This window comes from Dendrobium catenatum, unplaced genomic scaffold (assembly GCF_001605985.2).
Source record: "Dendrobium catenatum unplaced genomic scaffold, ASM160598v2 fragScaff_scaffold_743, whole genome shotgun sequence".
Lineage (NCBI taxonomy): Eukaryota > Viridiplantae > Streptophyta > Magnoliopsida > Asparagales > Orchidaceae > Dendrobium > Dendrobium catenatum.
In genome coordinates this window covers 2655215-2682752 of record NW_021319205.1, presented here as the reverse complement: position 1 = coordinate 2682752, position 27538 = coordinate 2655215, and the positions used below count along the sequence as shown (strand labels likewise).

General features: G+C 33.4%; 2 protein-coding genes across 5 annotated transcripts in view; one reads left to right on the top strand and one right to left on the bottom strand.

The window, feature by feature from the left end:
- The window catches only part of LOC110110862 (dnaJ homolog subfamily B member 1), a 48534-nt gene extending 36391 nt beyond the window's left edge, over window positions 1-12143 (top strand). For all 3 annotated transcript variants that reach the window (XM_028696445.1, XM_020842502.2, XM_020842503.2), the window contains exon 4: window positions 11389-12143. In XM_028696445.1, the coding sequence (XP_028552278.1) occupies window positions 11389-11827 (439 nt within the window). In that variant the 3' untranslated portion in view covers window positions 11828-12143. The remainder of the gene's footprint in view (window positions 1-11388) is intronic.
- A 1688-nt stretch (window positions 12144-13831) lies between these two features.
- LOC110110861 (serine/threonine-protein kinase CTR1) overlaps window positions 13832-27538 on the bottom strand; it is a 28673-nt gene continuing 14966 nt past the window's right edge. The window contains exons 8-16 of one of the 2 annotated variants that reach the window (XM_020842501.1): window positions 19063-19131; window positions 17342-17442; window positions 17156-17240; window positions 16897-16995; window positions 16032-16100; window positions 15819-15950; window positions 15561-15655; window positions 15266-15480; window positions 13832-14052 (exon numbers count right to left, since the gene is read on the bottom strand). In XM_020842501.1, the coding sequence (XP_020698160.1) occupies window positions 15378-15480; window positions 15561-15655; window positions 15819-15950; window positions 16032-16100; window positions 16897-16995; window positions 17156-17240; window positions 17342-17442; window positions 19063-19131 (753 nt within the window). In that variant the 3' untranslated portion in view covers window positions 13832-14052; window positions 15266-15377. The remainder of the gene's footprint in view (window positions 14053-15265; window positions 15481-15560; window positions 15656-15818; window positions 15951-16031; window positions 16101-16896; window positions 16996-17155; window positions 17241-17341; window positions 17443-19062; window positions 19132-27538) is intronic. The other variant, XM_020842500.1, reaches the window with a different exon arrangement.

Genomic DNA, 27538 nt, shown 5'->3' with positions numbered 1-27538 from the left:
TCAGCCAACAAGTAATTTCCAAAGCTCAAGAAGAAGGATACAGGTGGAGTGGAACTTGCGTAGAGAAGAAGAGGTTAGAAGCCAAGACGAAATAGAGAGGAGGAAAGGGGGTGGAATAAGATCTCAAGCTTTTCCAAGAGAATAAACCCTCAGATTTTTGTAGAGACTTTGCTCAGATTTTCAACAACCTATTCCATTCCAAAACACCTCTATTTTATAGGCAAAAGAAAGAAGATAAACAGCCATAGCACCTCCAACCAAATCCAATCAAAATTGGGGAAATGAAAGGCCAAAAGACACATAACAGCCCACAGAAATTCTGCACAGAAAACAAGGGGAGAAGTCACAGAAAACCCAACCAGCAGTCACGGGAAGCCCAACCAGCCAGGGACCCCAAGAGCCAGCACAGGAAACAAGGCAACACATTACGGGAAAACAGCCAGGAGGGGGAAAACTGAAAGGGAGGACCACGGGAACAACAACAACCAGTAGAAACCGAAAAGACAATGGGAAAGGAAGAGACATAAGTCCACTCCACAATAATGAGCTTGAATAGAAGCATACCTTTTTGATTTAATGAGCTAAGAAGTGCATTTATTCCCCCAATCATTGAGCTAAACTTTAGCTCAAATATTAATGAGCTAACACCAACTGGAACCATTTTAAGCTCATCAGCAAACAGCCAAGGCCCAACCCGAGAGCAGCAAACAGCTCCAAACCGATAACAGCAAGCAGCCCAAGGACAAAATGGACCCAAGCGCAAGCAAACCCAAGGCTTGCCATGCCTAAGCACTTTCCTACCATGATCATTGGATGCTTCAACCATCATTGGATAGCTTAAAAAATATAAAACACAACTAACATTGTTCAAAATACATTAAAACAAAAAATAAACTAAAAATATGAATGCATCAATTCTTCCCTGGTGGGAAAATCTCATCTCCTGATGAGAAAGCTTCCACAATTCTTTTATAAAGCTCTGGATGACGTTTTTCAAGCTCTTTTGCATCCATCCAAGTATAGTCTGTCAAAGGACGATTTTTCCATTTTGCCAAGGACATCATGTGTTCACCATGCCGAGTTTTGATAACCTTGACATCAATAACATCTTCGACCTGTTCATCATAAATCAAAACAGATGTGGAGAGTGGTAAAGTTTCAATTGCCACATGATCTTCAGAATTTCCTTCATATAAAGAAAGGTCAGAAACATTAAACACATGAGAAGTGCCAACAGTAGAAGAAAGATCCAATAGATAAGCATTTGAGCTCAATTTTTTTAGAACACGAAAAGGCCCAAATTTCTTCCTGCTTAATTTCCCAAAAGTACCAACAGGAAATCGTTGGCGACGAAAGTAAGCCATAACCAAATCTTCTTTGAAATAAACTTATCTACGATGTTTGTCAGCATCAGTTTTGTATTTAACATTAGCCATTCAGAGTTTTTCAAGAACTTACTGTTGGATAGTTTTGATATGGTCAAAGGTTTCAGAAGCTTCGGCACTAATTTTATTTGACAAAGACAAACAGTTTCTATCTAAAATGTGAGGTGTAGCTTGACCATAAATGATTTCAAATAGATTTTTACCAGTGGAGCAATTAGCAGAATTATTGTAAGCAAATTCAGCTTGGGGCAAAATCAAATCCCATTGGGAAGATTTCTCACCTGCTAGGCATCTCAATAAGTTTCCCAAACTTCGATTGACAACTTTCGTTTGCCCATCAGTTTGTGGATGATATGCACTGCTAAATTGAAGAGTAGTTCCTAATTTTGCCCAAAGTGTTCTCCAAAAATGATTCAAACTAGTATCTCTATCAGAAGTAAAAGTGCGAGGAATACCATGAAGACAAACAATTTCTTTAAAGAACAAATCAGCAATATATGAGGCATCAGAAGTTTTCTTGCAAGGAATAAAATGTGCAATTTTTCTAAAGCGATACACCACCACAAAAACAGAATCAAACTTTCTAAAAGTAACAGGCAATCCCAAAACAAAATCCATAGAGATATCCTCCCAAGGTTTATTTGGAATTGGAAGAGAAGTATACAAATAAGTATTTTGAGAAGTTCCTTTAAAAGCCTGACAAATTTTGCATTGTTTCACCAGCTTAGCAATTTGTTTTCTCATATAAGGCTAGAAATATTTTTCCTCTATCAAAGCAACAGTTTTTCCCTGTCCAAAATGTCCACTCAACCCCCCACTATGACGTTCATGCACAAGTTGTTCTCTTAAAAAAATTTTTATTATGCAAAGTCTAGATCCCTTAAACAAAAATCCTTGATGAATAACAAACTAAGCAGTAGGATCAGTTACAGAAGCAAGACAAGAATCCCAAATGTTCTTAAAATCAGGGTCATTTGCATAAGTTTCTTTCAAAAAATTAAAAGAAGTAATAGTTGGATAAACAGTTACCAACAAATGAGATCTTCAGCTTAAAGCATCAACAACTTTGTTTAAAACACCAATTTTATGTTTGATATGAAAAGTATACTCTTGCAAAACACTTAACATGCCTTTTATTCCAATTTTTTTGAGAGCCCATAAAACGAAGTGCTTCATGATCAGTATTTAAGACAAATTATTGTTGAATCAAATAATATCTTCAGAATTTCAAAGCTTGAACAATAACATAAAACTCCAAGTCGTAAGTAGAATATTTAGATCGAGTATCATTTAGTTTTTCACTAAAGTAAGCAATAGGTTTTCCCTCTTGACTAAGTACAGCACCAATACCAACATGAGAAGCATCACAATCAACTTCAAAAATGTTTTCAAAGTTTGGCAAACTAAGAATAGGAGCTTGGCTCATTTTTTTCTTAATGATTTCAAAAGTTTGTTCAGCTTAAGGTGTCCACCTAAATATCCCCTTTTTTTAAACAATCAGTAATAGGAGAAATCAGAGAATTGAAGTTCTTAATAAACCTTCGATAAAAAGAAGTCAAATCATGAAATCCTCTCACCTCACTTATGTTTTTAGGAGTGGGCCAACTTTGAATTACTTCAATTTTTATCGGATCAACTTTTATCCCCTTAACAGAAACAATAAAACCCAAATATGTTAAGCTCGAAATCATGAAGGAATATTTTTTTAGATTGATGTATAGCTTTTGTTCCCTTAGAGTTTGCAACACTTGTCTTACATGATTAAGATGCTCAGAAGAGTGAACACTATAAATCAGAATATCATCAAAATATACAATGACAAACTTGCCAATAAAAGGTCTCAAAATATGGTTCATAGTTCTCATAAAAGTGCTCGGAGCATTCGAAAGCTCAAAAGGCATCACAAGCCATTCATACAAACCTTCTTTGATTTTAAAAGCAGTTTTTCATTCATCCTTAGGTCTTATTCTTATTTGGTGATACCCACTTCTCAAATCAATTTTAGAAAAGATTTTTGCACCACTTAACATATATAGCATGTCATCCAACCTAGGAATAGGAAATCAACATTTAATGATGATTTTATTTATTGCCCTACTATCCACACACATTCTCCACGTTCCATCTTTTTTTGGAGTTAATAAAGCAGGCACAGCACAAGGATTTAAACTTTCTTTAATCAAACCCTTTTCTAACAAATAAGTCACTTGCTTAAAAAGTTCAGCATGCTTAGTTGAACTCATCCTGTAATGAGGTAAATTAGGCAAAGTTGCTTCAGGAATTAAATCAATACGATGTTGAATATCTCTCATAGGTGGCAAACCTACAGGAAGTTCTTCAGGTGATATATCAGAAAATTCATCGATTAAAGATCGAATTTCATTAGGAATTTGAAGAATAGAATCAGTTTCTTTTCCCAAAACCAAGTAAGCTACTTCAGAGTGTTTCAAATTATTCGCATTCAAAAGAAGTTCAGGAGTGTTTATTTTGGCAACTTTGTTATTTTTAGCAGGCGAATCAAGCACATGTTTTTGAGGATAGAGAGTGAATTCCTTGTTGTTTTGAATCAAAGAGTAAGTGTTCTTTTCCCCGTTGTGAATAGTTTTGTTATCAAATTGCTAAGGTCGACCCAACAGAATGTGACAGACTTCAAGAGGCACAACATCACAAGTAACTTGATCTTTAAAAGACCCCACAATTGTTAAGTTGACAACACATTGCTTTGTGATAGGAACCTCACCTCCTTCCTTAAACCAAGAGATTTTATAAGATTTGGCAAGCGATTTGGATTTTAATTTTAGCTTATCAACCATCAATTGTGATACAAAATTTTCTGAACTTCCATTATTTATCATAAGAGTGCAGATTTTCCCTTTAACTGTACAAGTTGTTTTGAAAATATTTCTTCTAAGCCACTTGTCTCCATTGTCAGTTTATGTTGTTAAGATTTGTCATATTACCAGAAGTTCTTCACCTTCATCTCCCTTGACATCAACTTTCTCTAATTCAATGTCATTTTTATTTTCATATTCATTTTCTTCTTCTTCCTCTATTTCTTCGTCATTTTCAATGTAGTTATTTCTAGGTGGATTATTTTTTCTACAGGCCGCAGAAAAATGGCCATAGAGCCCACATTTATAGCATGGTCCAATTAATCTAGGTTGTTCAGATGGTTTAGATCCCATAATTCCCTTTCCTTTATCAGTATTATGAGTTTCAAAAGATTTAGTTTTAGTACCTGATGTTCCCACAGAAGTTTGAGATTGAATCTTAACCCCGCCGTTGGTCGCCGCTTATAAGTTTCCATTATCTTGTTATGACCCCCTTTCTCTTTGATGTTGCTTTTCAAGTTTTAATGCCATTCGATATGCCTCGTCAACTTTTATTACATGATGCAAATTTAATTGATCATGAATTGTCCACTTAAGACCGTTAATATATTTTGAAATAGTTTTATCTTCAGATTCATCTAAATCATTTCTTGATTGAAGTTTGTAAAATAGTTCAGTGTATTCTTCCACAGATTGAGTTCCTTGTTGCAAATTATTGAATTCTTGAAATAGAGTTCGTGCGTGATCAGATGGTAAAAATTTTCCCATCATCTTTTCTTTCATCCGTTCCCAATTTTGTATCTTTTCTTTTCCACGCTTAAGTCTATTATTTTGTAAGTTTTTCCTCCACGTAAGAGCATGACCATTTATTTTTAAACTCGTAAATTTTACATTTCTATTTTCAGGAATTTTTTTCCAATAAAAAAATTGATCCATTTTCTCAAGTCATTCAAGAAATAGATCAGGTTGTAATTTACCCTCAAAGTTGTGAAAATCAATTTTAATCCCAAAATCCAAATTTTGTTGTCGTCTATTTTGATTCCTAGGGACTTCTTCTTCGCTTTCAGATATTTGGACATGTTGTTGATTAATATTAAGATTAGCAAGGGTATTAGCCATTTCATTCATCTGATTTTGCAAGTCCGCTAATTGTTGCATCACATTTTGTCATTCCCCTGAATTATTAGCCATATTAGATCTCAAAAGAAAAAAAAAAGATTCACAAACCAAGGGTATTCTAACTCGCTCTAATACCAAGTCTGATGCAAGCAAACTAGAGAGAAAAGACAAGTTGGAGAACACCAGGACAAAATATAAACCAAACTCGATTCACTATAGCTTGCAAACAACCAAACAAACGTTCAAGAAACAAAAGTCAAATCAAGCGAAATAAAATAAGAACATAAAAATGTTATCCTCAGTATAACCATCTAACGGTTTCCTCACATGCAACGAGAGTAGGAAAATATTTTAAAATTGTGCTCAGGCTTGCAAACCGAGGGTCCACCACTGCAAAAGGTTCCAACGTTTTACTAAACTCCTTCGGCAAATGTCTTCAAATTTCAGCCAACAAACAATTTCCAAAGCTCAAGAATATGGATACAGTTGGAGTGGAACTTACGTAGAGAAGAAGAGGTTAGAAGCCAAGATGAAATAGAGAGGAGGAAAGGGGGTGGAACAAGCTCTCAAGCTTTTCCAAGAGAAGAAACCCTCAGGTTTTTATAGAGACTTTGCTTAGATTTTCAACAACCTATTCCATTCTAAAACACCTCTATTTTATAGGCAAAAGAAAGAAGATAAACAGCCATAGCACCTCCAACCAAATCCAATCAGAATTGGGGAAATGAAAGGCCAAAAGATACATAACAGCCAGTAGAAATTCTGCACAGAAAACAAGGAGAGAAGCCACGGAAAACCCAACCAGTAGCCATGGGAAGCCTAGCCAGCTAGGGACCCGAAGAGCCAGCATAGGAAACAGGGAAACACATCACGGGAAAATATCCAGGAGGGGGAAAACCGAAAGGGAGGACCACGGGAACAGCAGCAGCCAGCAGAAACCGAAAAGACAAAGGGAATGGAAGAGACACAAGTCCACTCCACAATAATGAGCTTGAATGGAAGCATATCTTTTTGATTTATTGAGCTAGGAAGTGCATTTATTCCCCCAATCATTGAGCTAAACTTTAGCTCAAACATTAATGAGCTAAATTCAAGTGAACCCCAGATTTTTAAGCTCATCACCAAGCAGCCAAGGCCCAACCCAAGAGCAACAAACAGCTCCAAACTGATAACAGAAAGCAGCCCAAGGACAAAATGGACCCAAGTGCAAGCAAACCCAAGGCTTGCCCTGCCCAAGCACTTTCCTACCATGATCATTGGATGCCCAACCATCATTGGATAGCTTTAAAAACATAAAACACAACTAACATTGTTCAAAATACATTAAAACAAAAAATAAACAAAAATATGAATGCATCAATCCCCCCTAGTGGAAAAATCTCATCTCCTGATGAGAAAGCTTCCACAATTCTTATAAAGCTCCGGATGATGCTTTTCAAGCTCTTTTGCATCCATCCATGTACAGTCTATCAAAGGACGATTTTTTCATTTTGCCAAGAACCTCATGTGTTCACCATGCCGAGTTTTAGTAACTTTGACATCAATAACATCTTTGACCTGTTCATCATAACTCAAAACAGATGTGGAGAGTGATAAAGTTTCAATTGCCACATGATCTTCAGAATTTTCTTCATATAAAGAAAGGTTATAAACATTAAATACAGGAGAAGTGCCAACAGTAGAAGGAAGATCCAATAGATAAGCATTTGAGCCCAATTTTTTTAGAACATGAAAAGGCCCAAATTTCTTCTCGCTTAATTTCCCAAAAGTACCAACAGGAAATTCTTGGCGACGAAAGTAAGCCATAACCAAATCTCCTTTGAAATAAACTTCTCTACGATGTGCATCCTACCCTTCAAAGATAGACATCTTCTGTGATGCCCCATAATCTAAATTAAAAAAATTTATCTTTTAATTTTTTAATAAATAATAACCAGAACTATCTAATTTCATTTATTAGAAATAAACAACAAAAATAATTCTATAATTCAAAATATCTATATATACATCTATATTCATTTTCCAAAAATCATATACCTTACTCATGATCTATATAATCATACAACTACTCTGTCATGAGAACAAAAGAATAGCTCAAATAAAAAAAACAAAACATGAGGAATCAGGGTCAATCTTACACTCATGTTCCTCTGTCCTGACATGAAATTATTTAATCACATATAATGAGCTAAAAAACTAGCAGGTCATCAAAACATATAATTGAATTCAAAGCACGGTAAAGGAGCAATGCATATATGTGATCAAATTATAGCAGTAATAGTCATATGATCATTAAATCAATACAAAAACAATAAAATTTACATACAACAGTAGTAAAATTTATAAATAGCAAAACATTATAGTACTGAAGCCAGTAAAATAGTAAAGCAGTATGAGTGTCAAATCTATAAATCAATCATGATATCCGTAAGACCAAGCAGTACAGAAATCGGATAAAACATTAAGTCAAAATATCAGTAAAGACTATTGCAATCAAATTAATGTAGTAAAATTATATAGGAAGGTACACATGTTATCAAGTTAATATATATTAATATTAAATCAATATCTTAATTACATGTTCAATATATCTTGCATATCTCGTGCTCAATGAATATATCATAATTTTTGTATCAATAAATCAATAATAATTTAGTAATAAATTCATACAGTAATATGAACAACTAAAAACTTAAAACTAAAAAATCATCCACCTCCCGCATCCGTTTGTCGGGGGTGATAAATTTGAAATTAACCTCAGCTCACAAAGAGCGAATGCGTGTCGGGTGTATCACTACGATTCATCCTCAAACAGTCTCTTGCCAACAGGGACATGGCACGTGCCCTCTAATCGGATGGTTTTGCCGCAAAATGGCACAATTATATTACGATCACGGCCAAAGCCCGTATGTTCCTTAAAGGCGTCAAACCCTTGAGCGATGGATCATAGGGTATATTCGATAGGCATAAAGCCCTCTGTTAACTAAGGTGAATTCAGATATATCCCCTTAGACAAACACCAACCCAGGTCTACAAGATATTCTTGGATGAAGCAACCCATGGCTGCCGACAAGATGTCTTCTGTCAGGTTTGGTCGACTACCTCCTCTGACTAAGTAGATCAGAGAACATGACAGCCCGGGACGACGGAACCATGGGATCTTGATTGGGCTCGTCTTCATTCCTCCCACCACTAGTTTTAAGTTTATGGTGACAAACTCTAAATTCCAAATTTCAAAATTCAAATCCAAAGTTCAAACCCTAAAATTATTGCTATTATACGCTGGATTTACAACCTGTGTAATCCCTTTAATGACTAGCCTTAATCGAAAGTTCTCTCTCATTATCAGGAGGGGTAATTAACTATAGGGGCTTGTGCCTATAGGAAACAAGAACTCAGATAAAAAAGTCCTCACGAAATGAGGGCGAAATCTCTGGGTAGTGTCTTATCTAAAATCCAATCTGCCTTCTAAAAATTCCCCCGGAACCTAATCTTGTTAAAACTCTCTATCGTCGTCGTTACATATACACTTAAAAAGAAAAATTGATGGATGGCGTGGAGAGGCCGGGATCACACCTCATCATAAAAATGGAATTTTTCGGAGCCCACATTCATTTTTTTATGTGTACTTTATTGGATGAAATAGATATAACTAAAATATGTTTGATCATGAGTCGAATAAGTTTTGATCAAGATTAGAGTCAATTTTGAGCGATGTTAGAAGCTAGTAATCTCTTTTTTTTAAGCTAGTAATCTCATATCTAATATCTTTTTAGGTTTAGGGTTTAGAATGCAAATATACAACATTGCTAGATATAGAAATATTGTCAAATATACATCATCACTAACATTCAACAACTATCACTGACTAGATAGAGGCAGAGATGGATACGAAAATGTTGCCTCGGAATCATTTCTCTTGAACGAGAATTGTTGGAAAAGAAGACGCTAAGAATAGAAGTGATCGATCAACTTCTTGCTCGAAAGGTTGCTTATATAATATTCAAGCGTCTCTTTGAATTCCAGGTTATTTTGATTTGGATATAACTTTCGAACATATTTCCGCAATGAATAAAATAGCGGGTATATGTTCTCAATTCCAGGCATTATAGGCCATTTAAAGCTATATTTCTCAAAGCAAATCATGCATAAAATATTATATAAATAATTCCCTAATAATAATTTTAGGATTCTTTATGGTATGCTTCTAATGAAATATTTTCTTCATAGATTGATTAATCTCGATTTTTCAAGTTTTCAACAAACGATTGAATAGAAATGTGTGTTTCATTATTGATCGAAATTTTTGCTCCCATTTAAAAAAATCTCATAATTTGTGTTTCACAGCGGAATAGTTTATATTTTTTTTGCGTTTATACTGATAATACTCGTGCAACATAAGATGAAAATAAAAGATCATGCTATCTATTGTTTCCACTTTCCAGTGTATATCACTCTAGTTCACCGGAATCAAATCAATATCATCTTTCTATAGTGCCTTTTGAAGTTACAATGGCTATTCACATTTAAATGACAAGAGGTTGAAGAAATCAGAGTTATTAACTTTAAAAATATCACTTGATATTTCATATTAAATTCTCAAAATTTTGTATTAATGACCACATCATGACTTTGAGTTTTCTTATGCTCATTATCAGAGCCTATGAAGTGTAGACTTAATATTGCGTTCTTTGAAACTCTTTGTGAAATTATTAGGTCCCTAAATTCTTCAGAAAAATTCGAAACAGAGAAAAAACCAAAGAGCCACACCACACAAAAAAATGCACTATAAAAATTGGGACAAATAGTACATATAGCTCTTCTTTCTCAATCTTTCCATGTATCTCTTCTCTTTTGCACCTTTCTCAACTTAGAACTAACCAATAGATTCAACACAACCACCAAGGGACACAACCTTTAATAAAAAATAGAAAAAAAAACTATCCAACCAGCCTCACAGCACTGTGGCATCAAGTTGGAGCGTTGCAATGCTCCCACTTTCTGATTTTAGCCTGCACGACAACGTTGCAGTGTCGGGTCTGGAGGGCCGCAGTGCTGAGGTTTGTAGCGCCACAACGCTGAGGTTTGTAGCGCCACAATGCTGAGGTTTGTAGCGTCGCAACACTCTATTTCTATGTCTTTATGCACCAAACTATGAAGCACTGTGGTGCTCAGGTATACAGCACCGAGGCATTGTGCAGAAAAAAATTGGATGCAAAGCATCCGAACCCAAGCAGGAGAAGAATCCCTGCAACCCCCTAGCACGCTCAACAGACTAAATTGAGGTTCGAGACAATGATACAACTCGATTGATCAATACAATCATATTCCACATAGAACTAACAAGTGTTTAGATTAGCGTGTTGATTTTTATTTTATAACAAAAATTTTTGTTTTATTTTACTTTTATCTTACCATGTAGCAAAACCAATTATGAAATCATTCACTTAAAAGCCTCCTAATATTTTGATGTGTTTCCTGAAAGATTTATATTCCTAAAAATGGAGAAACAAAGAACAATGAGCTTTTATTAAATGTCATGTCATCTAAAACCACCAAGACTTCCTTTTCAGAGGATCTCCACTCGCTTGAAAATTTAAATATATTTTAAGATTCCCCAATCAAATTTCCATAGTTCCTTGAAAATCTCATTTCATACTTTTTATTCCTCAATGTGATTTTTTTTTTTTTATCATCTCTTGATCTTATAATGATTATAATAACTGCATTTTTTAGAAGACCATCATCACCATTAAACTATCCCAACTATTCAAAGCTGATGATTTTAACATTTTTTTTTATGGGAAATCAAATTAGATACTGCCAGGAGGCATTTATGACAATTCACACACACATTACATACGTAAGCTTCAAACTTAAGACCTTTTAGTTGATAGTCAAAACTCTCAACCGCAGACCAAGATGAGATGCGTTACTTTAAAATCTCATTTTAAACTTTTATTCTTCAATAATGTGATTGCTAATTTCATCATTGCTTGATATTCTACTTTCTACTAATCACAATACTTGCTTTTATTCAAATCTAAATACAGCCAGGTGATTCCAGTATCCGAGATCTTGAAGATTGATGTGAGACCTGGATGGAAAAAGGGAACCAAGATCACCTTCCCAGACAAAGGCAATGAACAGCCTAACCTTCTCCCAGCAGACCTTGTATTCATCATTGATGAGAAACCTCATGAAGTTTATCAGAGGGATGGAAATGATCTCATTGTTCATCAGAAGGTTTCATTGTTAGAAGCTCTTACAGGAGCTACACTAAACTTTACTTCTCTTGATGGAAGGGATCTAACAATCCCTGTTACTGATATTATAACTCCTGGTTATGAGCTTGTAATTACTCAGGAAGGGATGCCTATTACAAAGCAGCCAGGAAGGAAAGGTAACCTCAGAATTATATTTGATGTGAAGTTCCCAACGAGACTATCTGCTGATCAACAATCTGCTCTCAAGCGAATTCTGGGAGATTAAAATTACCTAATTTTCTTCTTGAATTCTTCGTTTTAGCTAACCATTTGACAGGCTTGCTGTCATATTGAGTTGTGGCAAAAAGATTAGAGCAGGATATGAAAGAAATAAAAATGATTGGATTAGGATACTCTCACCCAATTTTTATTACACTGATCTTACAAAAATTGACTTGTATGTTTTTTTTTTTTTTTTGACATTTATACTGATGATTTATATAATTCTTTAAATGCCTTATGGTGTTGTCATATAATTTCACAATAAATATGTATTATTTTTTAATTCTTCACATAAATTCTTATCATTTAAATATGATTGTTGAATTTCATTTTTATGTAAAAATATCCTTTTTTTTTTTGCTGCAGATGTAAATAAGATTTACTCTTTAATCATATCTCCTGCACTGTTGATGATGTGTTTGTGGAAGAACATACGGAGTTCGGACGCCATTAAAAAATGTCATGATTGTATAAAATATGTATTATATATTATATAAAAGATTATACACAGATTGTGTATAAGAGATGTGACCTATTTTAATTAGTCTGAAAAAAAAAAATCGTCTGGATTTCAATCAAAACAATTTCTCACATATACACTTGCATGATTTTATTTTAGCATTTCAATCATACAAAAATGAGAATATTCTCAGCATTTTTTACATATAAATAAATATATTTTTTAATATGATTTTAATTTTTTCTCATTTTTAATCATATAATATTTAATTGAACACTAAAAGGGATTTATCTTAAACTTCACTATTAAAAAAACTATGACTTCAATAGTATTATGTGTTTGAAAATTATTTAAAATGGTAAAGAAGAGCTTTGAAGAATCCAGCAGAAATTGATTGAATTGGTTATAAATATTGTGCAAGAATTAATTAAGATATAAATCTTATTTAAAGAATTAATTAGTATTGATTAAATTCAGATTTATAAAACTATTTGATTTGATTTATGAAATCTTAATAATTCTCTGCAGCTCAGTTACTGATAAAAATACAAAAGAAATTTAAGAATAGTTTCATATATTTTTTTTAATTTAAAAAAAAATTATATCATAACATCTTGATATAAATTCTATCAATTTAAAAGGTATTAGATTTATTTCAAGATTAATATACAAAAATCATTTAGATTCACATTTATTAAAGCTAAATACTACAGATAAAATTGTAAAATAGATAAAAAAAAAAGGAAGCCAAAACAAGGATTTCCAGACTCCGGAGCACATGCGAGGCTGAACAAAATATCAAAGATAAATTTATCTCTATATGCTAATATCTTTTTGAAAAACTAATGGAATAAAATATTTTAATTAAAATAAGTTTTAAAATAAGTAGAATTAAAATAAATATTAATCAAATATTATATAACATACATATTAATATAAATTTAATAATTTCAAAATTATCATCAAAAATTTAATTTGAGCCACTTTTTTACCAACTTCTGCTCCCTTAAACTACCAAATTATTCTAGAAAATCAGATTGTAAATCAAATTTATTATCAATTTAACTCATTACTTTATCAAATTAGAATGTAAATAAAAAAAAAATGTTTAACTAAGCTCACTCATGTATTTTCAAAATAGATTATGGGTTGAAGAAATCCAATGCCACTAAAATATTTCACTTAGACTTCGTTTGAGACGACTTTCTTGTTGCTTTTTTTTTTTAAAGAAAGCTTTTTTACTGCTTCTTAAACCGTCCTTTTAGTACAAAAATTAAAATTTTTATACTAAATAATTGCTTTAAAAAGCAATAAGTTAGGCTTCATTTGAGATGATTTTCTTATTGCTTCTTAAAAACAGTACAAAAATTAAAATTTTTATACTATAAAATTGCTTTAAAAAGCAGTAAGAAAGTCATACCAAACGAAGCCTTAGTTTAATAACTAATGATTTAAATTTCCACACACACTATAATTACTAAAATTAAAAAACTAGTAATATAACATCACCTTCATGCATTCTTGTGCATGTTGGTCTATAACAAGGCAAAAACAATTGAACAATTTTCATTGCCATGGTTGATTAGGGAAATAAGTAGATTATTGAACAATTTTCATTACCTCAACCTCTACGATTGCATTGTTTTAATTACAAGGATATAATATACAAAGATGTGTAACATATATAACACATTTTACTTGAAGGAGATGAAATGAAAGTCAGGAAAGAAAAATACCAATTCCATCGCTTCTGGCAGCTTCAAATTCTGCTGGAATTAGCAATCTCATCAGTAGTAAAGAGATAGAATAGATGATAAACAACTGTCACATGAACAAACTAGTAGGATTGAGATTTTAGTTAGAAGATTCAAATCAAATCAAAATGAGCTGAGCCAGAAGCCAAATTTTTTAGCTAAGCCTATTGGATTAAGTGGATTCGAGATAAACTCGAGATATGTGTATAAAAGTATATATACAACAATAACAATAACAACATCAAGTCTTTATCCCACTACGTGGGGTCGGCTACATGAATCTTTTTTCTCCATTCTCATTTAAATCTAATAAAGAAATATCATTTCTAATATTTTCTAATCAAGTCTTTTTAGGTCTACCTCTACCTTTTTTAACATAGCCCAATTCTAATACATCTACTCTCCTAACAGAGTCATTGGAAGGTCAATGTTTTACATGACCAAACCATCTATGATGGATGGCTCTCTCTAATCTTATCTGTCACCCAAACCATCTATAATGGATGGCTCTCTCTAATCTTATCTGTCACTGGAACTATTCCAACCTTTTCCCGCATATGCTTGTTTCATATCCTATCTCTAAGAGTATGTCCACTCATCCACCTGATCATCCTCATCTCAACAACACTTAACTTAATATTATGCTTCTTTTTAATGGTCAACATTTTATGCCATAAAGCACTGCAGGTCTCACCATCATCTTATAAAGTTTTCTCTTAAGATTGAGAGGTACTTTTCTATCACACAACAAACCTGAAGCATTCCTCCACTTCAACCATCCAATTGAATTCTACTAATAATATCTCCATCTATTTCACCATCACTCTGAATAATAGACCCACGATATCTAAAATGAGTACACTTATTAATAACTTGATCGCTCAAAATATATATGTTGGACTGAAAATTTACCTTAAAAGATTAAAAATTAATTGATATTAGAACAATTTTTGGATCAAATCAAATTCAGATCGAAGTTAATGAGTTATTAATGAATTGGATCAATCCACACTTGAACCAGATATGGCTTGGCTGATGATCAGATTGAATGACTTGGAGCTCATCTTAAGCCGGAATAAACTCAGCTGAAGATTGAATCTTCTAACAGATTCAACAGCCTACAAACAAATAAAGAAATATTCCATTGGGTTGGGTTGGCCCACTTGCCATGTAAGCAAGGCCAATTAGTCATTTTGTAAAAGGAATGTTCAAATAATACTAAACGCACCTTGGTAATTTTCTTCAGTGATGAACATCAGACAGGATCATAACTTATTTATTTTTTTTAAAAGCTCCCGACCGTAAATGGAATGAAGCTAAAATAATATCATTCAAGTGATTCACAACAGTTGATCAGTCTGTAATGCTTGGGATGGCCTAGAGTTCAACAGTTGTTTTAGTGATACCATTATACTGGAGAATGAAGGTCTTTTCCAGGGCTCACTGCAGTTGTTGAATATTAACTATTAATAAGAGAGTTAATGAAAAACAAGATTAAAGAGTCATTTCAAAGAATTTCTTACCTGGCCCAACAAGACTCGATAATTGAAGCAATAACTGGGTTCATATCACTAGGAATATCAAGCCTTCTACCCTTAAACCCGACAGCATAAACCACCTGCAAAAAGAAACAAGAAGCCACATTAGATTTGAAGGTCAGGAAGAGTATCCTGATCAAATTTCAGGTCAGAATGGGTCTTCAAATCATTCGATTTATTTTAAAAAGAGTATAATGAATTTTGTAGCCAAATTACTGCAGAAAAAGGACAAAAAGGTTAAACCTTGGCAGGATTTAAATTACTCCATGGTTGTTGCAAGGTCATAAGTTCCCATAAGATCACACCAAAGCTGTACACATCAGACTTCTCATTTGATGGTTCATCACGAAGAACTTCAGGCGCCATCCACTCAGGCTGTTGTATCAAATGCAATGTTAGCAATTAAAATACCTTACAGTAGAAATAATTATGATACTAAACAGTCAAACCACTTACAGTCCCAGCCAAAGATTTTGAAGAAAGGTATGTGCTAGCCTTCAACCTTGAAAGGCCAAAATCACAAACCTGGATAATGATTAAAGAGATGATATGGAAACACATGCACAAAAGCACATACTGACTACTATTCTAAGCAAAAAAGTAAGTAAATACAATTATTATGTTATTTTTTATTCATTTCGCCCATAGCATGAATAAAGATATATGTAGTCACGTGTGTGGAACAGTTGATCACAAACGTTCCAAAAGATATAAGCAGTCAAAATTGCATATTTCACCCAATAGGAGATATAAACACTTACATAAAAGTAGATGCTGATTAAATCTTGTAGCAAAAAATTAAAATATAATTATTATGATAGTTTGATAACATCCACCCATGGCATGAGCAAAGGAAGTGCTGGGGTGGGAGGAAGGGAGTTGGTTTGGTTTGATTGTGGACTCTAAATTTCTCCAAGATAAGATAAACTTTCTTTCCAAAAGATATAGTAAGTCAAACATGCATATTTTGAACAATAGAAGCAAATTCTCAAGATGCGCTCTACAATATTGAAGAAATATTGAATATAAAATGCTTCTAAGAAAAGCAGGAGAAAATAACACATAATTCACATCATATAGATTAGAAGAAATGGGAGCGTAAAAAACCCTTGTGCGATCATGTTCCTTATAATTCCCATATGTAAAATTCATATTTCATAGCATTTATTTGCGAGACATCTACTAAGATAATTTATTTCCAGGATTATCAAATATTAATCTTCCTATGCTAAGTCCTCTTCAAAACGATTGATGTTGTTAATGAATAAACGATTCTAATAGCTGATAGTTTGAATCCAATAAATAGATTTGTAGGTCTTACTTTCACCGTGTACTTCTTGTCAACCAAAAGATTTGGTGACTTCAAATCCCGATGGACAATTGGTGGATTGCGTTTATGAAGATAGTTCATACCCTTTGCCTGGAAAAAAGCTCATTCAGATAATTTATTATAGAAAATAACCAAATTTATGAGGCTAATATAAAACGATTTGTCGCTAAATTTAGATCATATTTGAGTATAAGAAAAATGCAAATTTAGTGACAACAGTGTAAGATAAAATTATCAAATTAAATCATACCACATCCAAAGCCATATTTAATCGACGTCTTTCATCTAATGTTTCTCCCACACCTGTCTTATGTAAAAAGCTATATAAGCTCCCTCTGCAAATTAAGAAGAGATAAAAACAATTATAGCAAATATACAAGGATTCTCAAAAATGAAAAGAAAACTGGAATGACAACAATAAAGAGAATGTAACCACCTAGATAAATACTCAGTAACAATGGATAAATGAGGTGGTTGAGTAACTGCACCCATGAAAAGAACTATATTTGGATGCCTCAAGCTTTTCATTATGGAAACCTGGCATCCAGTACAACATCAATGAACCAGGTTAAATAAATGGCATAAAAGAATGCAAATTCCTTAAAAGAAAATATGTGCTAAAAAACAGTACAATGAATGGTTGTTCACCAAGACAAAATACCTAAACATTGTCAATTTGAAGAGATTTATAATATTTAGCTTTGCTAAATGCAAGCAATACTTTCTCCTTAGAGATAGGATACGAAATGAGCAAAGAAAAGGTTGGAGTAGCTCTAGTGGAAGAAAATATTAGAGAGAGTCGCCTTAGATGGTTTGGTCACATAAATCACCGGCCTTCTAATGACCCGATTAGGAAAGTGGACGTATTAGATTTGACTTATGTTAAGAAAGGTAGAGGTAGACCTAAAAAGACTTCGTTAGAAAATATTAGAAATGACCTTTCTTGATTAGATTTAAACGAGAATTTGACTTTTAACGAGACACAATGGAGAAAAAGGATTCAAGTAGCCGACCTCACGTAGTGGGAAAAAGATGATGTTGTTGTTGTATAAATAAAAAAAATGATTAAAAATCAAATATAAATGAAAACTAAAATAGATTTCAAAACTCTTAACTACATTGATTCATATTATATATTCAAAAAGTCTAATTGATAAAACAAATAGATTGAAACAAAATTAGAAACAAAATGAAATAAAAAGAGTAACGAGTCATAGAGGGGACGAAGAGCAGAAAGTGAGCGAAGAGTAGAAAGTGAGCGAAGAGCCACAAATATATACTATTCAAAGGAGATGAAGGCAAATCTGGTTTTGTGCTTAATGTTTTTGCAAGTTTACAAAAGAGGACTTAACTCTTCAGATTAAAAAACAAATAATTTTTTATTCTTATTTTTAATTAGATATATAAAAAATTTATTAAGAATATAGGTTAAAACTTAATAGTTTAATCATTTAATTAATTTAAGTTACATATGGGCTTTCACTCCGCTAACAGGAAGAAAAAAAGCTGTGCCCAAGGCAATTTCTTGTTTGAAGATTTTTATAATATTGCTAAATTCAAAAAAGCATAAAATTATAACTAAGAATACCATCTATGATAATTTGTATGATATTACATGTGAATTGAATATCAAAGAAATCTAAAGTCCGAATAAACAAATGGGTATGAGCTAGACCAAACTTACTATACAAATGACTGAGCAGAAACCTCAGTGTTAGAAAGATCAAGTGATGACTGATGTAATGCATTTTCAAGATTTCTCTCCCACATGCCGACAGCCTGAACAAAAATCAGAAACTTTCTCTGTCCAGGCCTAAACAATGCTGCTAGGGAACATTTCTTCAAGTGTAACACTGAGTTTTAGTATAAGCCAATCGTTCTTTACTTTGGAATAGTCATATATGCTAATGGAATTTGTTATCATAAACTCGGAAATAAAAAAATAGTGACGGCAGGACAGTGATCAGAATCAGTAGATAATCTAAAAGTTTTAAGCTCGTATAACGGAAAAAAAATAAAAATAAAATACATATAAGCCCCGTCTAAAAGCATATAAGCGCCGTCTAAAAGAGGCAGAAATTAACAAATGCCAGGCTACCAAAAAAGGCGGTAAAATGATGGAGAAAAAAGATGCATGAAAATCCATGCTTCAGATACCTCTCTTAGAAATTCTTTAAACCTCTCAGGATGGAAGTCTTGTTCCATGAGAATCTTGACAGCTACTTCCTACCAGTTCCAAAAAAGCATTATATGATAAGCAAGTTATGAAAATCAAAAGAGAAGCTAAAGTCATAAAATTACTCATTATACATCATCTATGCTAGAAATAAAGACAAGAAAACCAAAAAAGAAGATCAATAATTAGTACTTAGCACCAACAGCTTATTGATCAATTCACAATTACACGGCTTCATTGGCCATGAAGTGCTCCTTGAAATGTTAAACAAAATGATAAGTTGAGCCGTTGAGGAGTCCCTCCCAACACTACCACAAATCATTGTGATCATTACAAATCTAACAAGTTGTTCCTTGTTCAAAAATTGTTCAAATATGATTCGAAGATAGTTTGATCATGATTTAATGATTATTTAAATAAAGTTAGAATATGATTCAAACATAAATTATAACACAACAAACTGCAAAGTTTATACAATAGAGTGAGTAATCACAACAGCAGATTATAAGAGATATAATACAATAGCTATAACAAAATATAGTATATTTTAAGAGATATAACACAACAAATCGAGCAGAGTACAATTCAAAGGCTATAATACAACAACTATATCATAACATATATAAATTCAGAAGTAATATAAATTGAATTAATGAAAGAATAAATGTACACATAATTAATATTAGATCAAAATAATAAATGGATCTACATTATTGTAAAATAAATTTACACAAACATTTTCTGTGAAATTGTATATAATTAGTGTAACTTCTAGAAGCTTATTTTTTTGAAGTTATTTAAGATTATATTGAACACACTCCACTGTCATCACTACAAATAAGATATAAAACAACCATCAAACAACATGTGCAAGAACTATTTAAATTACTTAAATTCTATCAAAATATCAAATGGATTAGTTTACTTTAGACCTATAAACTTCGTCTATAGTGGCCCTTCTCCACTTTCAAGGAGATTTGGAGGAAAAAGCTCATGTATATTGTTAAATAACTCTAATTGCTCAAGTAACCTAGGGAAGCACTTGCAGAATAAACTTTATTGCAGTTGTAAGCTCTATGCTAAGGTACAATCGAGGCCAGGATCATATAATGTCATAGAGAGAACATATTTTAAATTTCAATAACATATATATATTTTTTAATTTAAGTTAAGTAACAAATTATATTTAAAAAGGGGAAATTTAAATATCGAGTAAGAAAATTTATGAACAATTTATCATTTAAAATTTTGACGATAAGATCATTTATACAGGTGTTAAGTCCGTCAACATTAGAGCAAGAATGAAGTATCAAAATATCTATATTCAAGGTGAGTACTCATAATTTTAAATTATGGTAATAATTTTATTTTCTTTTAAAATTAAATGCATCAAAGGATATTGACACATGCTTATTTAGTTTTTATTGCAAATTAGATCACGGTTTATCATTCTAATATCCAACGATTGATCATTTTAGGTTTGATGATAACTCGCATATTGTGTTTCGCATTACTATATAAAAGTTAATGAATGTTATTTGAATGACATATCGAGATATACTTGTATGTGTATGTTGATTGATGGAGTACATCCTCTTATGATACTAATTGGGAACACAACATACCCACACGCGTTAAATGGAAAAGGTTTGGAAAAGGTAATGAAAAAGAAAATAAAAAAGTAAGTACCTTAAGTGGTACTATTTAGATAGTCTCCAGTAAGGGTTGTATTAGTTACAAAATTTATTATGATAGAAAATGAGTATTACATATAGACATTATATATGATTGATGGTCATTTTTCAATTTAAATGTTATTTTATAACAAGCATGAATATTATTCCGAATGTCTTGTATTATTGTAATTTAGAAGCATGATGTACTCATTGAATTATGTTATGACTCACTCCACATTTACAAACGTTCATTGTCCAAACAATTTAAATGAATGGAAGAGGAGAGAGCATGTGCTGCAGATGCAATGCTCTGAGAGAAACATAATTGTTGAAATAGTTATAGAAATTGTTATTAAAATGTATTTGGAAGTGTAGAGGCTCCATCAATATATTGGACATAGTTATAGTTAGAAATTTTAATGAGCAAAATTTTAAATAACCGTCCGACCGTCTGTTCTTGCCTAGTTAATTTGAGCCTTCTAGTCTGGTCGTGACAAAAAGTAAGTCCGATACAAGTGTGTTGGAATCTCCTAAGATTAGGTTTGGTTCAATAACAACTCTATTGTGCTCTTGTGGCTAAGAATTTCCTAAGATGAAGTTTTAGCTTGTCACTATCTCGTACATATGGGTTGAAAGTTCAAACCTCCTGATAAAGGGTGCCTATAGTGCCAAATATATTTGATAAAAAAAATTTTCCTCAAGGAATTATCCTTCTCTCTTTCCCATTTTCTCTATCTTTTTCTTTCATCTTTTTCTTTTAGAAACTAGGAAGTTAGACCTCTCTTGAAGACGGTCATACCTCGGTATGAACTTTTTTTTCTTATGCGTGTCTCTCAAAAACAAGTCTTGTTAATCTTGCCGGACTGATCCTTTGTGATCCAAAGATGTATAATAAGCTAATTTTTATTTATGAATTTCACTATATAATGATCATTGTTATTCCACACTTCATTCAAAAAAAGTTGCATTTATGCATATTTTCTTATGAAGCCTCTTTATCTTATTAATATATTCAGGTATCAACTTTAATGACAGGTGTTTTCCTTCTATTTGTAACCTCTCTCTACTTGTAATCATTACCTCCCTCTACTCCTAAATAAGAAGAGGCCAATCATAGGATTTGTGCATGGGCCAGAGTTTATAATTTCCTTTCTAATGAGAAGAAGCTTGCTAGCCAGAAGTCTAATAGTCTTCTTTCTCTTGCAATAAGTATAATTATAACAAATTATTTTCGATACCCCATATGCTCTGTTTGCCCACTTCAGTGAAAGTATCAAACTCTCTTCTTAGGTGCATGCCAACATCCTTGATAGAGCTTTTTCGTTCTTTTACGAATCTTCTTTCTTCTTCTCAAGCGGATCTATTTCTTTGCTGCTCATTTTATATAAGAATTATTCAAAAAGAGGAGAATGACAAGATGAACATATAAGTGTAAAAATGTTACAAGGGGTATTTGATTAAGACTTTAGTGGAATCCTATAAATTGAAGGAGAGAACCTAGGAAATCTAAGGGAAGATCTAGGGCAACTATAACACAATAGAATTTTCTTTCTTGGTTTGATGGTTATGACGCAGGATATTTATTTGTGAACTGCAAGTAATGTCAAATCAAGTGGTATTAAAGCTAAGGGTTTCTTAATATTGGTACATGGTATTGACAAAGAGTTGCTACAAACAAATTGAAGGACTTTTTGTACTTGAATCCTCTACATAAAGAGGACGATTTCCCCATCGAACTAACAGTTAGACAATCAAATGGCTTGATTGCCCAAGTCACTCTTTTACAACAACATATGGCCATGTTGATGGTGTTTAACTAACAAGCTGTAACGACAAATGAGGAATTGAGAATGTGGATGAGTTTCCCATTAGTAAAATTGATTCCGCAACAGAGATGAGAGATTAAAAATAATTTTTTAGAGTAAGAAAACTTAGATGAGGTGGCCGCAGGTCTTATACATCAAATGAAGAGGTAGAGAAAAACATTTTGAAGTGGATACCAAAATCAACATCTTGAAATGTGATGATTCCACTGATGCAAAGAAGTTGGACACACCCTTTGATTGACCAACTAGAGATCTATTCCAATCCCTGTGTATATGCTTCCTGATGCAAGAAAAAATATAGGGAAACCCCTAGATTTTTGCAAGCAAAAGGAAACGTTTCCTAGGAAATAGAAAATTAACAAAATACTAAAAAATATACAAATTACAACTTATACGACAAACAACAAACTTTATAAAATTTTTTAAAAAATATGATATTACAAACTTATGAAATAAAATTCTAAACTTGCATTTCCTTGAGAAGAAATATACAGGTGACGTCGAACATGTGGAGAGAAGAAAGTGGTTAGAAGTCAAGACGAAAGAGAGGACAAGCTAGCAAGCTTTCCTAGAGAGAGAGGAGAAGAGGTGAAACAAGCTCGCAAGCCTTTCCAAGGAAACCCGTAAGTTTTATCCAAAAATTAGCCACATAACATCCTCCATGTTCCATCTTTTTTAGGAGTGAGTAAAGCAGGCACAACACAGGGACTTAAGCTTTCCTTAATCAAACCCTTCTCTAACAGTTCAGTCACTTGCTTAAAAAGTTCATCATGTTCAGTTGAACTCATTCTGTAATGGGGAATATTAGGCAATGTGGCTCTAGGTATTAAATCAATGTGATGTTGAATGTCCCTCATCGGTGGCAAACCTATAGGCAACTCTTCAGGTGTTATATTAGAAAACTCTTCAATTAAAGGTTGAATTTCTTTAGAAATTTGAAAAGTTGAATCAGTTTCTTTTCCTAGCACCAGGTAAGCTACCTCAGATTGTTTCAACTCATTTGTGTTAAGAATCAGTTCAGGAGTATTTGTTTTTGCAACTTAAGTATTTTTGGCAGGCGAGTCAGAAATATGTTTTTGAGGATAAAGAGTTAATTCTTTATTATTTTGAATCAAAGTGTAGGTGTTCTTTTCCCCATTATGAATAGTTTTGTGATCGAATTGCCAAGGACGACCCAAGAAGATATGGCAGACTTCAAGAGGTACAACATCGCAAACAACTTGATCTTTGTAAGAACTTCCAATTGTTGAATTAACATTGCATTGTTTTGTTATAAGAACCTCACCCCCTTTCTTGAACCAAGAGATTTTGTATGGTTTGACAAGTGGTTTGGATTTCAATTTAAGCTTATCCACCATTATTTGTGAAACAATTTACCCAAACTCCCGCTATCGATCATTACAGTGCAAATTTTTCCCTCGACTGTACAAGTGGTTTTAAAAATGTTTCTTCTAAGCCACATATCCCCACTTTCCATTTTAGCAGTTAAAACTTGTCGGATTACTAAAAGTTGTTCACCTTCATTGCCCTCTACATCAACTTTTTTCAATTCTATTTCGTTTTTAGGTTCAAATTCATTTTTTTCCTCTTCTTCTATTTCTTCATCTTTTTCAATGTAATTATTTTTTGGTGGGTTGTTTTTTCTACAAGCCGTAGAAAGATGACCATAAAGCCCACATTTATAACATGGTCCGATCAGTTTTGGTTGTTCAGTAGGTTTAGGCCCCATTATTCCTTTACCCTTATCTAAAGTTTGAGTTTCAAATGATTTAGTTCGTACATTTAATGTTCCTGCAGAAGTTTGTGAAGATTGAGTTTTAACCCCGCCAATCTGTCTTCGCTTATATGTTTCAATTATTTTGTTGTGACACCTTTGATGTTGCTTTTCAATTTTCAATGTCATTCGATAAGTCTCGTCGAGTTTAATTATGTGGTGCAAATTCAGTTGATCTTGAATTGTCCATTTCAGACAGTTGATATATCTAGTGACAGTTCTGTCCTCGGATACATCTAACTCATTTCTAGATTGGAGTTTGTAAAAAGTTTCAGTGTATTCTTCAACAGATTGATTACCTTGATGCAAGTTATTAAATTCTTGAAAGATTGTTCGTGCGTGATCTGATAGTAGAAATTTCCCTCTCATTTTCTCTTTCATTCTTTCCCAATTTTGAATTTTTTTCTTTCCCTCGTCTTTGCTTATTGTTTTGAAGATTTTTCCACCGTATGAGTGCATGACCGTGAGTTTTAAGCTTGCAAATTTGACTTTCCTATTATCCGGTATTTCTTTCCATTCAAAAAATTGATCCATTTTTTCTAACAACTCGATGAATTGATCGGGTTGAAGTTTACCTTTGAAGTTATGAACATCAATTTTAATCCCATAATCCCAATTTCTTTGTTGTCTATTTTGGTTCCTAGGGACTTCCTCTTCACTTTCAGAAGTTTGAACATTAGGATTGTTGACATTTAGGTTAACAAGAGTATTAGACATGTTATTTATTTGATTTTGTAAATCCGCTAACTGTTGCATCATTTGTTGTCAATCTCCTTGATTATTAGCCATTTTTGTTTTTCTTTAAGAAAGAGACTCAAACCACCCAAGGATTTGTTAACTCGCTCGGATACCAAACTTGATGTAGACAAACTAGAAAGAAAGAGTCAACAGTGGAGAACACTAGGACTAGAAGAACAAAACTCGATTCAAATTGGAAAGCTGATATCCAAACAAAACACCAAAACAAACTAAAGTCGAACAAACGAAACAAAGTTTAAAAATAAAAACACTATCCTCAGAACAACCAACAAGCAGTTTCATCACATGCAACGAAAAGTGGATAAAATAAGATAAGTGCTTAAAGGCTTGCAAACCAAGGGTCCAACACAGCAACAAGGTCCAACGTGCAACAAAACTCCTCCAGCAAATGTCACTAAATTCTGCCAACAAACACCTCCAATAGCTCAAGAAGAAGGATATAAGTGGAGTGGAACTTGTGGAGAGAAGTTGAGGTTAGAAGCCCAAAACGAAATAGAGAGGAGGAAGAGAGAAATGGAACAAGCTCTCAAGCTTTTCCAGGGTAGAAAAAACCCTCAGGTTTTGTAGAGAATTTGCTCAAATATTCAACAATCCTTTCATGTCCAAAACATCTCCAATTTATAAGAGAAAAGGGGCATCCAAATAGCCATTCAACCTCCAACCGAACCAATCAGGTAAGGGGAAGAAGAAGGCTAGCAGACAATTCAGAACACCACCCAAAAAGACAACACAGGAACAGGGTAAAGCATCCACGGGACAGCAGCCAAGGGAGAAACCAAAGGGGTAGCATAGGGGAACAGAACCAGCACCCAGCAAAGGAGAAAGGGCCAGCCACGGGAAACACACCAGGAAGAAACCGAGGGGACATAAAGAAGGGGAAAAGGCAAGGATCCACTCCACATAATGATGCAAGCAAAAATTTGGGAGAGGGCCCCAAATTTTTGCTAACAAAAGAAACTCTTCCTATATAATAGAAGATTACAAGATCTCACAAAAACTAAACGAATTAGACAAAAAACAAACTTTTTATATCATAAAGATTCTTACAAGACGCTTACAAACGACACTTAGAAAAGGACTTACAAACTTAAGAAATAAAGACTTAAACAAGACGACATCCTAAACTTGCTTCACTTAGAGACGAAAGATACAGATGGAGTGGCACTTGCGGAGAGACGAAGAGATTAGAAGCCAAGAAGAAGGGTGGAAAGAGCCCGCAGGATTTCCGGAGGGGATGAGAAAGAAGAACGGACAAAGCTCGCAAGCTTTTCCAATAACCCGCAGGTTAGATTCCAAAAATCACATATCATTCTCTACTTTTAAAAAACCCAAAACATCTACTATATATAGGCATAAGAGGGGAACTAAACAGCCATATTAAAATATTAATTAAAAGCTGGAAATAGAAGGTCAAAAGCCACCTAAAAACTGCAGTAGAAACTCTTAGAATTCTTCCCAAAACAGCTACCAAACAATCCCAAAAACTGTCCAAATTCTGTCCAAAATACAGCCCAAACAAACTGTCCAAAAACAGTCCCAAAAACTGCATGATACCCAAGAGTCACAGCCATTCCAAGCAGAACAAGGCAACGGAACCAACCAGGAACAGAACAGCCATTTAGAAATCCCAAACGGCACTTTATTTCACAGAAAGCCACGGTTTCAGCACAGGAAACCAGGAGTCAAGTGTCGGTTCCAGCAGCAGATGTTATTTCACGGTAAATAGGGAGGCTAAGGCAATAAAGAAGGCAGCAAAACCAAAGGGGCAACAGCAGCAGCAAACCATGGGAGGAAATCAGCAGGAAACCGCAGCAACCCAAGGGTCAAAAGGGAGAGGAAAAGGCAATATAAATTATAGAAAAGAGGAGGAAGAAGAAAAGTCAATGTTTAAGAAGTAATGAGCTAATTTTTAGTTCAATAAATGAACTAAAAATCAGCTCATAATGAGCTAACCTTCCACAATATATTAATAAGATGGAGAAGTCAAAAATCAAATATTAGGATTTGATTTGACCCCCCTCCTGCCTACATCAAACTCCCCTTCTTGAAGACCCAGCTCCCGATGAGTCAGTTCTTGTTTTCTTCCGACGAGGCGAAGACTGAGCATCCAGTTCTTGAATCTTTGATTCATATTTCTTCAGGATTTATTCTAGTTCTTGTAGGAACTGATCTTGCAAACGTTGCTTCTTCTTCATGTATCTTTCTGTACATAAATGCATCCATGACTGAAGTTTGTATAGCTCGAATTCTAAGGGATTTGTTGAATCGGGAATCCATCTGTTCATCGAACCTTGATCTTCAGAATCTTCTTGCTTGTTTTCTCCTGTCTTTTTGTCTTTTTTCATTTTTTTTAAAAAAAGACTCAAAAGAAAGACTCAAAGAGAGACTTTAAAAGACTCAACCTAAAAAACATATATATGAA